The 13,170-nt window shown below is 41.4% G+C and overlaps 1 protein-coding gene across 3 annotated transcripts in view; it reads right to left on the bottom strand.

Moving 5' to 3' along the window:
- Positions 1–162: 162 nt before the first annotated feature.
- Positions 163–13,170, bottom strand: part of LOC148898063 (DENN domain-containing protein 5B-like) — a 39,210-nt gene continuing 26,202 nt past the window's right edge. For 2 of the 3 annotated variants that reach the window (XM_088996917.1, XM_088996916.1), the window contains exons 15-21: positions 12,819–12,964; positions 12,489–12,607; positions 11,550–11,734; positions 11,315–11,397; positions 8,839–8,965; positions 7,469–7,643; positions 163–3,396 (exon numbers count right to left, since the gene is read on the bottom strand). In XM_088996917.1, coding sequence (XP_088853043.1) covers positions 3,213–3,396; positions 7,469–7,643; positions 8,839–8,965; positions 11,315–11,397; positions 11,550–11,734; positions 12,489–12,607; positions 12,819–12,964 — 1,019 coding nt within the window. In that variant the 3' untranslated portion in view covers positions 163–3,212. Of the gene's footprint in view, positions 3,397–3,422; positions 5,717–7,468; positions 7,644–8,838; positions 8,966–11,314; positions 11,398–11,549; positions 11,735–12,488; positions 12,608–12,818; positions 12,965–13,170 lie in introns of those variants that run through there. The other variant, XM_088996918.1, reaches the window with a different exon arrangement.

A 13,170-nucleotide genomic window follows, 5' to 3' on the forward strand; every position in this document is an offset into this window, starting at 1 on the left:
ACACACACACACACACACACACACACACACACACACACACACACACACACACACACACACACACACACACGCACACGCACACGCACACACACACACGCACACGCACACGCAAGATTTAAAGCTGAGTACAGGTAAACGTAGAGGATCAAGAATACCAATGCATTCAACTTGTTTTTTTAGTCATTTTAATCTGAGACATCACATTTTCATAAATAACCTTCATTTATTGCCCTCTCTAATCTGTATTTAAATGACTTTTGATGCTGGGTTACATAGTGCTTGCGGGGCAATGCAGGAGAAAGATGGGAGATCTTCACAAGTATATTAAACGCAAGACAGCGTACTCTCACTGACTTTTAAGCAATTGTTTGTTTGAATTTGGATTCAGTGAGAACTTAAACAATGATCTTTAAAAAAAAGACTCCTGATCCAATTCAATTGTATTCCACTTTAAAGAATCATGTGAGAAGAGGTGCGAAGGAGTACAGTCCTTTTAGTGTGTTTCATAAGTTTATGATCAATAAGGATCACTGTTTAATACTTGTGTGTGTTTTTTTTTGATGAGCTGGTGCTCGCTATTTAATACTTTCATGTAAGGCAAACAACAGTACCACCATCCACAGGATCAGAATCTCTAGTTTGGAAACAAATCTGATGCATTTCAACCGGAAAACATGTCACAACATTGAGAGATTATGCGACGAGGCTAACATATTTACAACAAGAAAAGAAGTGGAGAACGGACTTCAACTATTCTGAATCTGATCAACAGGGAAAAAAGTGAAGTTACCACAGCAGATATAAGAACAAGAGCATCATAACATACCACAAAACAGAGGGAACAAAACATCCCTTTGGCGTGGGAATAATTAAATAAGGCCTAAGACCCGATAGTTGGGATCACAACACACTTGAGACGAAACAAACAGACTGGCCATGCATGTGTTTCAAAGTTAAGAGAGTGAGCGCAATAACAGTAGGAGGAGAGTTAACACTTTCACACTTTCAAGGTTAAGTACACGCTTGAAGAAAAAAACATTATTGGTGGACAGGGGGATTTCATTCCATGATTTTAAAAAGTTCACTGACTTCACAAGTTTGAATTGAAAAGTGAAATTCATATTCAACCAGAGGTTGTCAAACATATGATATAAAGTCACCAAAAACTAGACTTGACTCCAAATGTGCAATTAATAATGTGTTAATGTTTGAATTTAAACACTGGGCTTAAAGAAAGATTCCTGATCTAATTAAATTGTATTCCACTTTAAAAATAAACACAAACGGTACCTAAATAATGAAATGCATATTTAAAAGAAACTGTTGTATTGTAAATGCAAATGTATTCAACTTGGAAGTTAAACACAACTGAAGTTTACTCGGGCAGTGATTCTGTTCAGCAAGACACTGAGAATCACTGTGTTAAATTCACTGACACAACATACTTAACTGAAGGTCAATATCTCTGCATTTTAGTGACTTTTTTTAAATGCAATTTATTTAACTGCTCACATGCGGAAAGGGGAGCCAGTTCTCAATATGGTATTCAGCTGCTGAGTCGATGCCGGGAGAATTTTAAAACACACTCTGAAGAGACTTGCACAGGAACTCGCAAGTGCTTAGGCTTAATAGGGGCATCACACCAGGCGCTTAATATCACTTAAACGACAAGATGTAAAGAATTATCTGTGTCTTTATGCTCTCAAGTCTTCAAATGTGTTTGCAATCAAAATGAATTTTCATCAGTTTAAGTGTGCTTGAACAATTCTGCATTTGTTTAAGATTTCTCTATATTTCAGCGATTGGCGGCAGGGTTTAACATATCCACACTGCAATCACTGTATACTTACATTCAAAATCATTTTGATTCAGATTCCTATATAACACTGTCATTTCATGAGTGTGTGAATTTTCGATGGCCAAGAATTAAAAAATAAATAAAATCCTCACAGGGCGGCCCGGTAGTCGAGTGGTTAGCACACCGGCTTCACAGTGCAGAGGTCGCCGGTTCGCGTCCCGGTCCGGCCTCCCTGTGTGGAGTTTGCACGTTTTCCCCGGACCCGCGTGGGTTTTCTCCGGGTCCTCCGGTTTCCTCCCACACTCCAAAAACATGCATGGCAGGCAGATTGACCGCTCTAAATTGTCCCTAGGTGTGAGTGTGAGAGTGACTGTTGTACGTCTTCGTGTGCCCTGCGATTGGCTGGCAACCAATTCAGGGTGTCCCCCGCCTCGTGCCCGAAGACAGCTGAGATAGGCTGCAGCAACCCCCGCGACCCTAATGAGGAATAAGCGGCACGGAAAATGAGATGAGATGAGGAGTTGAACTGCTTGAATTGAACCGCTGAAATAAATGAAGTTTTCAATGTCATTGTAATTGTAACCATTTTGTGCTGTATTGTTTGACTCTGGGCTATGAATCTGCTCATGCTTTTTGTCCCCTTGACACTTGGCTATTATTTTGGATATTCCTTTAATTATTCAGATGGGGTTTGACAGTTATGCCTGTGCATTAGTTCTGAAAAATGTAGCTTCCGCTTTGTTGCCCTCAGTGTTCTCTTGGATAAAAAGTAAATACAGAATCTCAATACACCTTCCATCGTGGGCTCTGACAAGAAGGTTTATATGTAAAGTGCTTTGTTACAGCTGAAGCTGTTGTGAAATGCTACGTTAATAAAGTTGCATCATATTGGATATAGATCAATCAATACAACCGTACAGACAGGTGTCCCCCTTTTGAAAAGTAGATTATTTATTTACTTGATTATATTTAGATGTTTTTTGTTGTCTTTATTTAGCATTGTATGTACCGGTAAAAGGCACGATATGTCGTGAAATTCTAATAGTAAAGTGTCAAGGGTCCAAAAAGAATTACTGTATTTTTAAGGGGAGCGGCCATATGACAAGACCTACAAAGATCAGACAATATACTTTTTTTCTCAGCATGCACATAATATGAGCTAGGAAAACAAACAGTCTGTCCGTGTGAACTTGTGGATGAGGACGACTGTCCAAAGCTTGTTTTTTTTCTCCTCTCAGTTCACACAAAGGAGAATCTGACTACTTCTTGAACCAGATACAGTGTGTCAAGACATTTACAAGGCAAAAGGTTTAGAGAGCGTACATGGCATCATTCACGTCCAAGGTCTTTTTTCTTTTTTGGAACAGCAAACGAGGAGTTCAGAAGCCTGCATGGCAACGTCCTCTGTGATGTGTCAGAGGGTCACGCCCTTGACCAGCGACGTCTCCAACGTAACAACAAACTCGTTGAGTGTGTGCAAGATGCGAGAGAGTGAGCGCACGGCGGCGCGGTCGCGCATCAGGGCTCCGTCCTCGTAGGTACGTGACGTTAGGGGACACTCTGCTAAAAGGGGTAGCCACTGGGAGAGGAGACGGTCCCTAACAAGAGGACAGGCCAGCTGGTTAGTCATCGATGGATTTTCTGCGCTAATTTCATTTTTCTATCTAGTGTTTTCTAGTATATATTAGCCAAAAGCCAGTAAACTCAAGTTTGACAAAATGTCATGCTTTAATTACATATTTTGATGTGTAAGTATACAATATTTGATTCTTTTATTCTGCATCAGGTTTGCAATAAACCTTTACAGGCCGTGACAAACTTGAAGCAAGCATGTTTTATGTCTAATTACGAAAATCTGAATTGCAACCCTAAATACAGGTGTAAAGGAACACTTTGTAAACCAGTCTTGCATGTACACAAAAAGCCTGATGTTACCCTTCCAATGTGAATGGCAATCACAATTATTCTACAGTAAACATTCTCTGGGATAAAAGATTTCGTTAAACAACATTTGTTGTAACAAAAGCAGAAGAAACTTGATAATGATAAGATACAAGAGCAATTTTAAAAATGGCTTTATATTTCTTGATATACCGTACAAACAGTAGCTCAGGTCGGAGCCACTTTTAATTTAAAACTGTGTGGATAGCTTTTTTGGATCTGCAATCTAGAAAAAAAATATTGTTTTTAGACTACGAATTTCATAATTCAGGTTTTGCAGCACTAAATTGGACAGCAGGGCCACACAATTATACAAATAATACTATTACAGGGGTAAAAAAAATCTATATGCTTAACATATTTCAAGACGGCGCCGCGAGAGTGGCTGCCTTTCCAGCAGCTCATGTATTTTGTTTTTCTACTTTCATTCCTTTCATCACTTTGCTGCTGTGAAATGTAAATTTCTCCACTGTGAGACTAATAAAGGCATATCCAATCCAATCCAATCCAATATTTACAACACTGGCAATGACTCAGCAGAAACACATTTCAATAGAAATTGAATGATTTTGTATATGACCCTTGTAAAAAAAAATTAAAATATTTTCATTTTTGCATTATGAGTACCGTATTTTCCAGTGTGTAAGGCGCACCAAAGCCTTGATTTTCTTCAAAAGATGACTCTGCGCTTTATACGCAGGTGCGCCTTATATGTGAAGTAACATTGAGCCTCAACAGGTCTCGCAACTAATTTCAGCAGCCATCGACTCCATTTCCCCCTGTAGAACTACCCCAGCTTCTACTGTAGCACCTTAAAGGACAACAGACGTCACTTTTTTGTTTCCTGACAACTGACATCAGAAAAACGTTTTATAGCATCTAAAATACCCAAAACACGCAGTATGATATTGTTATTCAAATGCAAAACATCTGTCGTGATGCTAAAAGAAATGTGAAATAATTTTGTGTTTAATGGATTTTGGATGGGAGAAAGGTGCGCATTTCTCCCCATCCAAAACAGTTGAGTTGGGCGACCACTAATTGACTCTGAGAAGGTGATTGCAACCACCTGGGAATGGCCAATTGCCTCTGGGACCTGATTGGCCAGAAGCTCAGGTGAAGCACCTTTAAAGCCAGCCTGAGCCAGTCACTTCAAGGAGGAAGTAGAGGGACAAAGGACAAGCTGGAGAGCGGTGTTACCTGTGGTCTGTTGAAAGCTGATATCAACTTCAAATAAAGAAAACTCACAATACCCTTCCTGCATCTAGCTGAGTGAACTTTTATCCTCTTTCCACCTGCTTGCTGAATCGCCGCACGACAATTGGTGGCAGTGGTGGGATAATCATGACTGTCACCATGAACACAAGTAATATTTACAACTTGATCATAATTGAGCATGTCATTACTGACTAAACTCCCTCTGACTAATGTTTGATTGCTGCCTGTGTCGGCCAGTGCTTTTACCACTTTCCCATTTACCGTAACAGATGTTGTATGTCTATGTTTGCAATAATTTCCATTTGGACAGCTTTCCTGCCCAGCTTTAGGAACTGAACAAAATTCTACGGCTCTGGGTTGGCGTACAGGACACACGGAAGCCTTGTGGCCACGTTGCTGACAATTAAAACAAATAAAGTCACCTCTTGGTTGAAACTTTCCAGACTGTCTCTGAGCCCCATTGTCAGCTTTACCCAAGTCTGCATGTTGAATGGTTTGAGGGCTCTCGTATTTCAGCTTTGCCGATGGTCCCTTTTTCCTGTACGACTCCCGATGTGCCGCTACGCAGCGCTCAGCCAACTCCGCTGCTTCTTCTCCAGTCTTAGGCTTGTGCTCCTTTACCCAAATGCGGACCTCAGGTTGAAGAACTCTCAGATACTGCTCCAGAATGACGACTTCTCCAATCTGATAGTGTGGACGAGCGGTCCAAGGCACTGGATTGAGGCTCCAGTCTCTCAGGAGTGGTGGGATGGTTTCATCCTGCATGAAGAAGGTGGGATCGTTACGCCTTGCTGAAGTGGAAAAGATAAGAGGAAGCCGAGAGGAAGAAGGTGGGACGAGTAAGAAGTTGTGTAGCACGGGCCAACCAAACTGGACTGAAGAGTTCTGAAGGGGATCAAGGAAACCAGAAGCTTGAGTTGCCCCAAGAAGATGCCGTTTTTCTTTTCCATGAGGCGTCTGACAGTTGCCAAGCCAAGGATGGAACTGAGCAGAGTGAGATGGAACCAGTGGTGAAGCCTAAGACTCAGACAAGAGGTGATGTTGATCGAACAGATCTAGAGATCAGATGCATCCAACAAGTAAGAATGGACATTTGACAGTCGATCTAGTCAACATTATCCTCCTCTGGGACCGCAGCCCAGGGCGCTGACTCTCGAACAGCCAGGCCAACGAACCTTCCTCCCGCACAAGAAACTCCTAAGTTGGGTTACCTAACATGCCCAACCTCCACAGTTTCATCATCTAAGACAAGCTGCAATTCCCATGGTTTCTGAACCCAGAATTCCAGAAAGAAACGGAAGATGCAGAACGTCAGGAGCTGGAAGAGGATCTCCAGCGAGAATAACGGCAAGAATTTATCAGGGAGAGATTGGCACCCTGGACAGAAGGTGTTAATATTGTTGCATATGGGATCAAGTAAGCTACTGGCAAAGTGGCAGGGCCCATACGCTGTGACTAGGAGAATAGGACCTGTCACATATGACACTCTCTGCCCTGACAACAAATGTTATTGCTGATTATTTGACAAGAATGTCTGAACTCTGAGGAGAGGGGGTGAATGATGTCATGATGCTAAAAGAAATGTGAAATAATTTTGTGTTTCATGGATTTTGGATGGGAGAAAGGTGCGCATTTCTCCCCATCCAAAACAGTTGAGTTGGGCGACCACTAATTGACTTTGAGAAGGTGATTGCAACCACCTGGGAATGGCCAATTGCCTCTGGGACCTGATTGGCCAGAAGCTCAGGTGAAGCACCTTTAAAGCCAGCCTGAGCCAGTCACTTCAAGGAGGAAGAAGAGGGACAAAGGACAAGCTGGAGAGCGGTGTTACCTGTGGTCTGTTGAAAGCTGATATCAACTTCAAATAAAGAAAACTCACAATACCCTTCCTGCATCTAGCTGAGTGAACTTTTATCCTCTTTCCACCTGCTTGCTGAATCGCCGCACGACAACATCAATAAAAATGACTTAGTGTCCAAAATCTGCAAAAAATTGAGCTGCGGACCCGTCACCAACTCAAAAACAAGACTTCCGGAATACTCAGCATGAGTCTTACAACGTAAAATATAGCTATATGCGGTGGAATCTTTGTAAAATACCCTCAGTAGAAGCCATTTGAAGCCATTTTACAAATTATGGACACAACTTGTCCGGAGACGTCGGTTGTCCTTTAAGTTTTGTGCCTTATATTTGGAAAAACCTTTAGAGATTTATATATTATATTTGGCCCAAAAAATCATTTCGTGAAGGTTCACCTTACATATGGAAAAAGTTTGAAAATACACCATTGATTGGGGGTGCGCCTTATACACCGGAAAATAAGGTAACTTCAGGAAGAGTAACCAAATTGTAGGGTGAAAAAAAATTACATTAACTATTTTATTAGTGCCACGTAGTTAAAACAAGTCACGCTTGACTTAGAACATATGTGAGGACGTTTTCTCTGGAAATGTCCACACTTCTACAAATTAATAAGTGGGTGATTGGGCAAGTGTGCATATTGACGCTTACCTGACTCCCAGGCAAACTAACAGCTGGAACTTGCCCTCTTTCCCAATATTTCGTGGTGAGGCGCTAATGGAGTTGACGTAGTGGCAGAGCAAGTCGCAAGGTGGCTCCTTTATCAACATGGAGCCAGGCGGGTGGCCCAGCTTGTCAGCCGTCTCCATGGAAACCACAGCCTTCTCTATTTCAAAGAAACATATATATACACACAGTATGTATATAGAATTTTAGGATCAATACACACTAGTTCCAAGTGCCCAATTCTCATGTCATGCCTTTATTCCACCGTTCAAAATAAATTACATTTGAAATGACACATGTCCCATTTGTTTTAGGTCTCAAAACAAAAAAAAACATTTAGCTCTGACATTCACCAAATAAAACCTCTGATAATTACTAGGAATGTCTGTAAAAAATCATGGGGAAAAAAATAAGAAATCACATACAATAATTCTCTTGCATACAAAAAACACCCATGTATCCCAAAAAAAAACACATACAAATTTGAACAACCCCAAACTTGTCATGTAATAAAAAAAGGCAATAATTTGGTAAAAATGTCACCCCTCCAAAAAAAATTCACATCAAACTGTCCAGAAAAACGTAGACACCTAAGATACTTCACATGGAGCACAAACATCTCTTACGAGAGAAGCCTCAGATGGCTGTGGAGTGGGGGTCTCCTACCTCGGTCCTCAAGGACCCCTGTCCTGCCTGTTTTCAAGCTCTAACAAAAGCGACACACTGTCACGTTTTGCAAGGTGGTGATGGCGGGTGCGGATCCCAAAAAGCAGGCAGGAGGGAGCAGGAGGTTGTTTGACAAATTGTATTAAAATAAAGGTCAGCAGGAACAAAATGTAAAACATCAAAATCATCTGAACAGAAAAAATACAAAGTATCAAAAGAAGACCAAAAGTAAAAGTCCGCCAAGGTTAAACAAACACATGCACAGCATACACAATGCATGCAGCAAACATGCAGCAAACAATGAACCGACACCGGATGGTTGTGCCGGGTGTCCTTTTAAGTGTCAGTGATTAAAACGACCAGCACCTGCGAGGCTGCAGGCAGGGCTGACGTCGCTACCCGTTGGTCGCCAATCTGATCGGGACGACCAGCACCTGTGCAGGTGCAGGCGGGGCCGACAGCGCCCCCCGTTGGTCGCCAACCGGATCATGACACACAGCTGATTCAAATAATCAGGATCAAACCAAATACTTCAGAGCTGCTTCATGAGGTGATCACCTGCATGTGTTGCAGCCTATAAAGCTGGAAAAGAGGCAGGAAAGTGGCCCTCCAGGCCTGGAGTTGGACATGCTTGCTGTGAAGCGCGACAGCGAGAAAGTATATGTCACACGGAAGAACAAAGCACCTACCCACAAAGTCCCAGACAAACACATTTCTCTGGAAAAGACGGCTAGACTTGAAGCCATGGAGGAGGAACTTCTCCAAAGAGGGAACCAGCCCTCCCTCGCCACATAGCAACATGGTCAGGTTGCCTCTCTGCCAGAATACAAAAGGGACAACAAGACACCAGAGTCAATTTAATTGGCATGACCTCAGACAGAAAACAACTGGAAGTTTTTGATCGCGTTTGTACTCCCGAATTTATTATAATACATGACTATACACTGCATCACTGATGGTGCTGATCCAAATAAGAGATGTCTGGCCTAAGTGAGGGTTTGCACTCCGGAAATTTATGGAAGTCCATTGGCTAGCAGGTGGGGATGTATGTAATGAAGTGTCCCATACCTGTCAACCTCCACGGCTCCATGCCCTTACAAACTGTCGTATTTTCCCTTACAAAATACAAAATAATCGTAAACCATATTTTTTCTTTTAAACATGTTTATTTATGTAGTTTAACATGTTATATTTATTGTACATGTGTTTCGTTATATCATTCTGTACATATTCTTAATAAATGATGAAATTACAAGTGTTGCTTAATTACTACAGTGTTCTCTATTGTATGCTATTGTATGATCAATAATGTTTTCCAGACTTCTACGTTTTTGGTGTGGCTCTTTGTATCAAAATGCGTCTTTAAATCATAGAAACCGGAGGCAGCTACTTTCATGTCTTTTATGCAAGCAACACAATACAAATATTCCACACCTTTCTTCGAAGTTTGTATCAATCCCTCGTATCGTTCTGAATTTCGCTTTGTTCACGTGTGATCGGAATGATGCAATGGGAAATCCCCAGGCGGCAGACGCATGCGCACAGTAGCATCAAACCGCTCGCTTCGTTTGCAACGAAAAAAAACGATACAGAGATAGAGGCTACAGCGGCGAACTCGTTTGGCTTGATTTATTTGCTGTTTGGTGATAGTCGGTGTATACCGGATGGTACCCATAATTGACAATTTTTCCCATACAGATTTTCTTGTACGTCGTACACGTCTTAAAATGCATGATAAACGTACTTTGTACGGCGAAGACGTACAGGTTGACAGGTATGGTGTCCAGTCAGTGTGTCAGTTCTGGAGTCAAATTCTGAAATGTATTCCAAGCCTGGCTAGCAAAACACATCTGAATGGATTTCCGCATATTACATGATAAGCAGTATTTCAATTTTGGGTAAATGTTGTGGGCTTTGTGCTCTTCTAAAATAAATCCTGATTCTGAAGTGGTCCACATGACGGTTACAGTGGTGTTTGTGTGGCATATTGATGTTTTCCCGAAGTGTGACATGATAATGGAGGTTTTAAGAAGAGGATTCAGCGAGGAAACTGCTCAACAACCGACACCTCCGGACAAGTTGTATCCATAATTTGTAAAATCTCTTCAAATGACTTCTACTAAGCGTATTTTAAAAATATTCCACCACATATAGCTATATTTTACGTTGTAAGACTCGCGCTGAATATTCAGGAAGTCTTGTTTTTGAGTTGGTGACGAGTCCATACGTGACGTCACGGTAGGTATCATCACTGAACGAGAAAGCGACACACAATGCAATTTGGGTACCTATTTTGGTCTGAAAACTTCCTCTTGATCCGTGTTAATGGCGAAATTAGAAGGAAAACACATAAATAACACGATGGTGAATCGTTGTGTGTTGCACCAAGACTACTATTTGACACGAGCTGACACAAATTCCCCGCAGACAAATCAGCCCATTTCCAATGGAGCTTGGGCACCATCTTGTCCTGTGATATGGAAGTACTTCTTTAATCGATTGCAAACATTTATGCTTTCCTTTTCAGAAATATTTGAATCATATTCATAACTGGATGAGTAACACGAAAGCATCTTCTCCGAATCTGAAACCATTGTTTTGATTCTCGAGCAAGGCAAGACGTCTTGGCGTGACGTCACGAACAAGGGGGCGGGACCTTCTAAAACGGAGACTTTGTGAGGTTATTTTGAAGTACTTCTGGGACACTTTGTCATTTTCTTTGTGTTTTTCATTTGACTAAAAATATCAGCCTGTGTGTTTTGGGTATTTTAGATGCTATAAAACGTTTATCTGATGTCAGGAAACAAAAAAATGGTGTCGGTTGTCCTTTAAGGCCTGAGTATGACATTACGTGAACCTGTTTCTATGTGTTAAATTTCATTCACATATGTTTAGAAAGTTAGATTGTATCCTCATTTTATGTAATGCTGTAATACTGAACTGATCTGGCAACCTAGCCACGACGGGACATCACGTGACTTGACAGCGATAAAAGCCAGTTTGTGGGTATATGTTTTGGACTTCTCGTACGACGGTGAACGCAGCGGTTGCTGTCTGTGCTTCGGCAAATAAATATCCTACTTGTATGATCTAAACAAGAGGACCTTCTCGACTCTTTATTCTCCCAAATGCATTGCGAAAGCGCTGAAGATCTCAACAACATACCTCTTGTTCAGGTTTGTGAAAGTGCTTGACAAGGTTATTAGCCGCCTCCCGCATGTCTTCATGGACTTCAACAGAAAACACTTCTGTCAAGCAAAAAAAAAAATGCAGTTACAGAATAAAAAACATAAGAAGACACAAGGACAAGTACAAGAAATGCCATTTATCACAAGAAATACTTTCCAGACAGTAATACGATGAAGAATTTAATGAATATTTGAATATTTTCAGTACGTACTCGCCCGGTTTCCAAGGGATCCCAATACTGCTCGTACACCTTGGGAGGGTGAAGCCAACTCTGGCGGTGTCCCAGTCCATCTTCCGGGATCCTCCTCACCACCAGGTGACACCAACTGACCAATGAGGACTCGTTCCAGGCTGCCGTCGCCCACGCCTTTCCCCAACCATCGCCCACAAGGGAACCTAGCAGGCAAGACCATGCACATTTCAAAACCAGAATTGTTATTTTTACATTGTATCAGTGGTGGACCATCAGGGCCTGCAAGGCCTTCTCTGCTAGCTTAAAAATATCGGAATGATAGACTGATGTTAATTATATTTCATATATGAATTCTTATTAAATAATTTCAAATTGTCTTTCCGCTTTCTTTTGTTGCGTTTCCCCTGTTGTGCTGCTTCCAGATGTGTGGTTTCATATTTAAGCATTTAACCAATCACATTTCATCCATCATTTGTTACCAGGGTCAGCAATCTACCTGGACGCCTTCACAATCAGTTCTGCAGGCCCTGTCGCATCAAATGGGTCGATAAAACTGTTGCATTAACCAATCAGATTTCAAGTTGGCGACACCAAGACCTTCTCGCAGGCCTAATTTCCTGGCTAACAGTCCACTCTAGTGAAGTTATAGTAAATCACACTACATTTTTATGAATCACAGTCAATAGTTAGATGGTTAGATTGATTCAGACATAGCACTACCGAAGGCCTGGGTGTGAAATTGTGAAATTGTGATTGTAATTGTGAAATTAATGTTATTAATTTGAGCAGGGCTACCCAATTTTGTGTCTGTTGGGGGTCTCTAAACAGGAAGTCTAAAGCTGTCGGAGTACAATAATAGTTGAGTTCATGATTATACAGCATACACGGTAAAGATTAGGGTGTGGCATATTCAGCATAGATGAGAAGGATAAAGCTTAAAGCATACAAAATTCTTACTTGTATGTGTGGCCCGTAATCTCATTGTAGACCATAACACAGTCAATGAGACATTTGGCCAGCAGGCCTGAGTTCTCCTGTCCCAGCTGCAAAGTGCTCAGTCGGCCCAGGTTCTTGCACTGGAACAAGAATACGTAAGCCTGGTAAGCAACTGCTTATAAAAACTCATAAATTGGGGGCATTTGTAAGCAAAAGTGTTAATAGTGTTGCTATGATTTCATTTAACTCAAATCAGATCATTATTGTGACAAAAAAAAAAAACCGCTGTTGTTTCATGCATCTATTTTTTTTAACATATACGTTGTTAACTCAATATATGTTGACCCAAACCTCAAAAAAAATCTCTTGGGTATTCTTGGGGATCTGTCTCACTCCCGAATCTCCCATTTCTCCAGACACGCAGACCCATGGGTTGACAGTTGCCATGGCGATGCTCAGCTTCTTCATGGGGATGATGGCGACACGATAGGGAATGTCTGCAGAGGCGTGTTGTTCGTAGATGGAAAGATTAGTTGTGTCTATCTACGCACACGTGTGCATGCACACATGCATACATAATGTTTTGTTTTTATTTATACTGCTTTTAAATGGATTTTTAACATTATTTCTGTTTTAAATCATTCATCACTTTCAAGCACTCTGGATTCTTTGAATGGTGCTGCACTCGCTCTGCCTTGCCAAT

Source organism: Hippocampus bargibanti, linkage group LG05 (genome assembly GCF_051943395.1).
Source record: "Hippocampus bargibanti isolate YZ-2025 linkage group LG05, ASM5194339v1, whole genome shotgun sequence".
Classification (NCBI taxonomy): Eukaryota; Metazoa; Chordata; class Actinopteri; order Syngnathiformes; family Syngnathidae; genus Hippocampus; species Hippocampus bargibanti.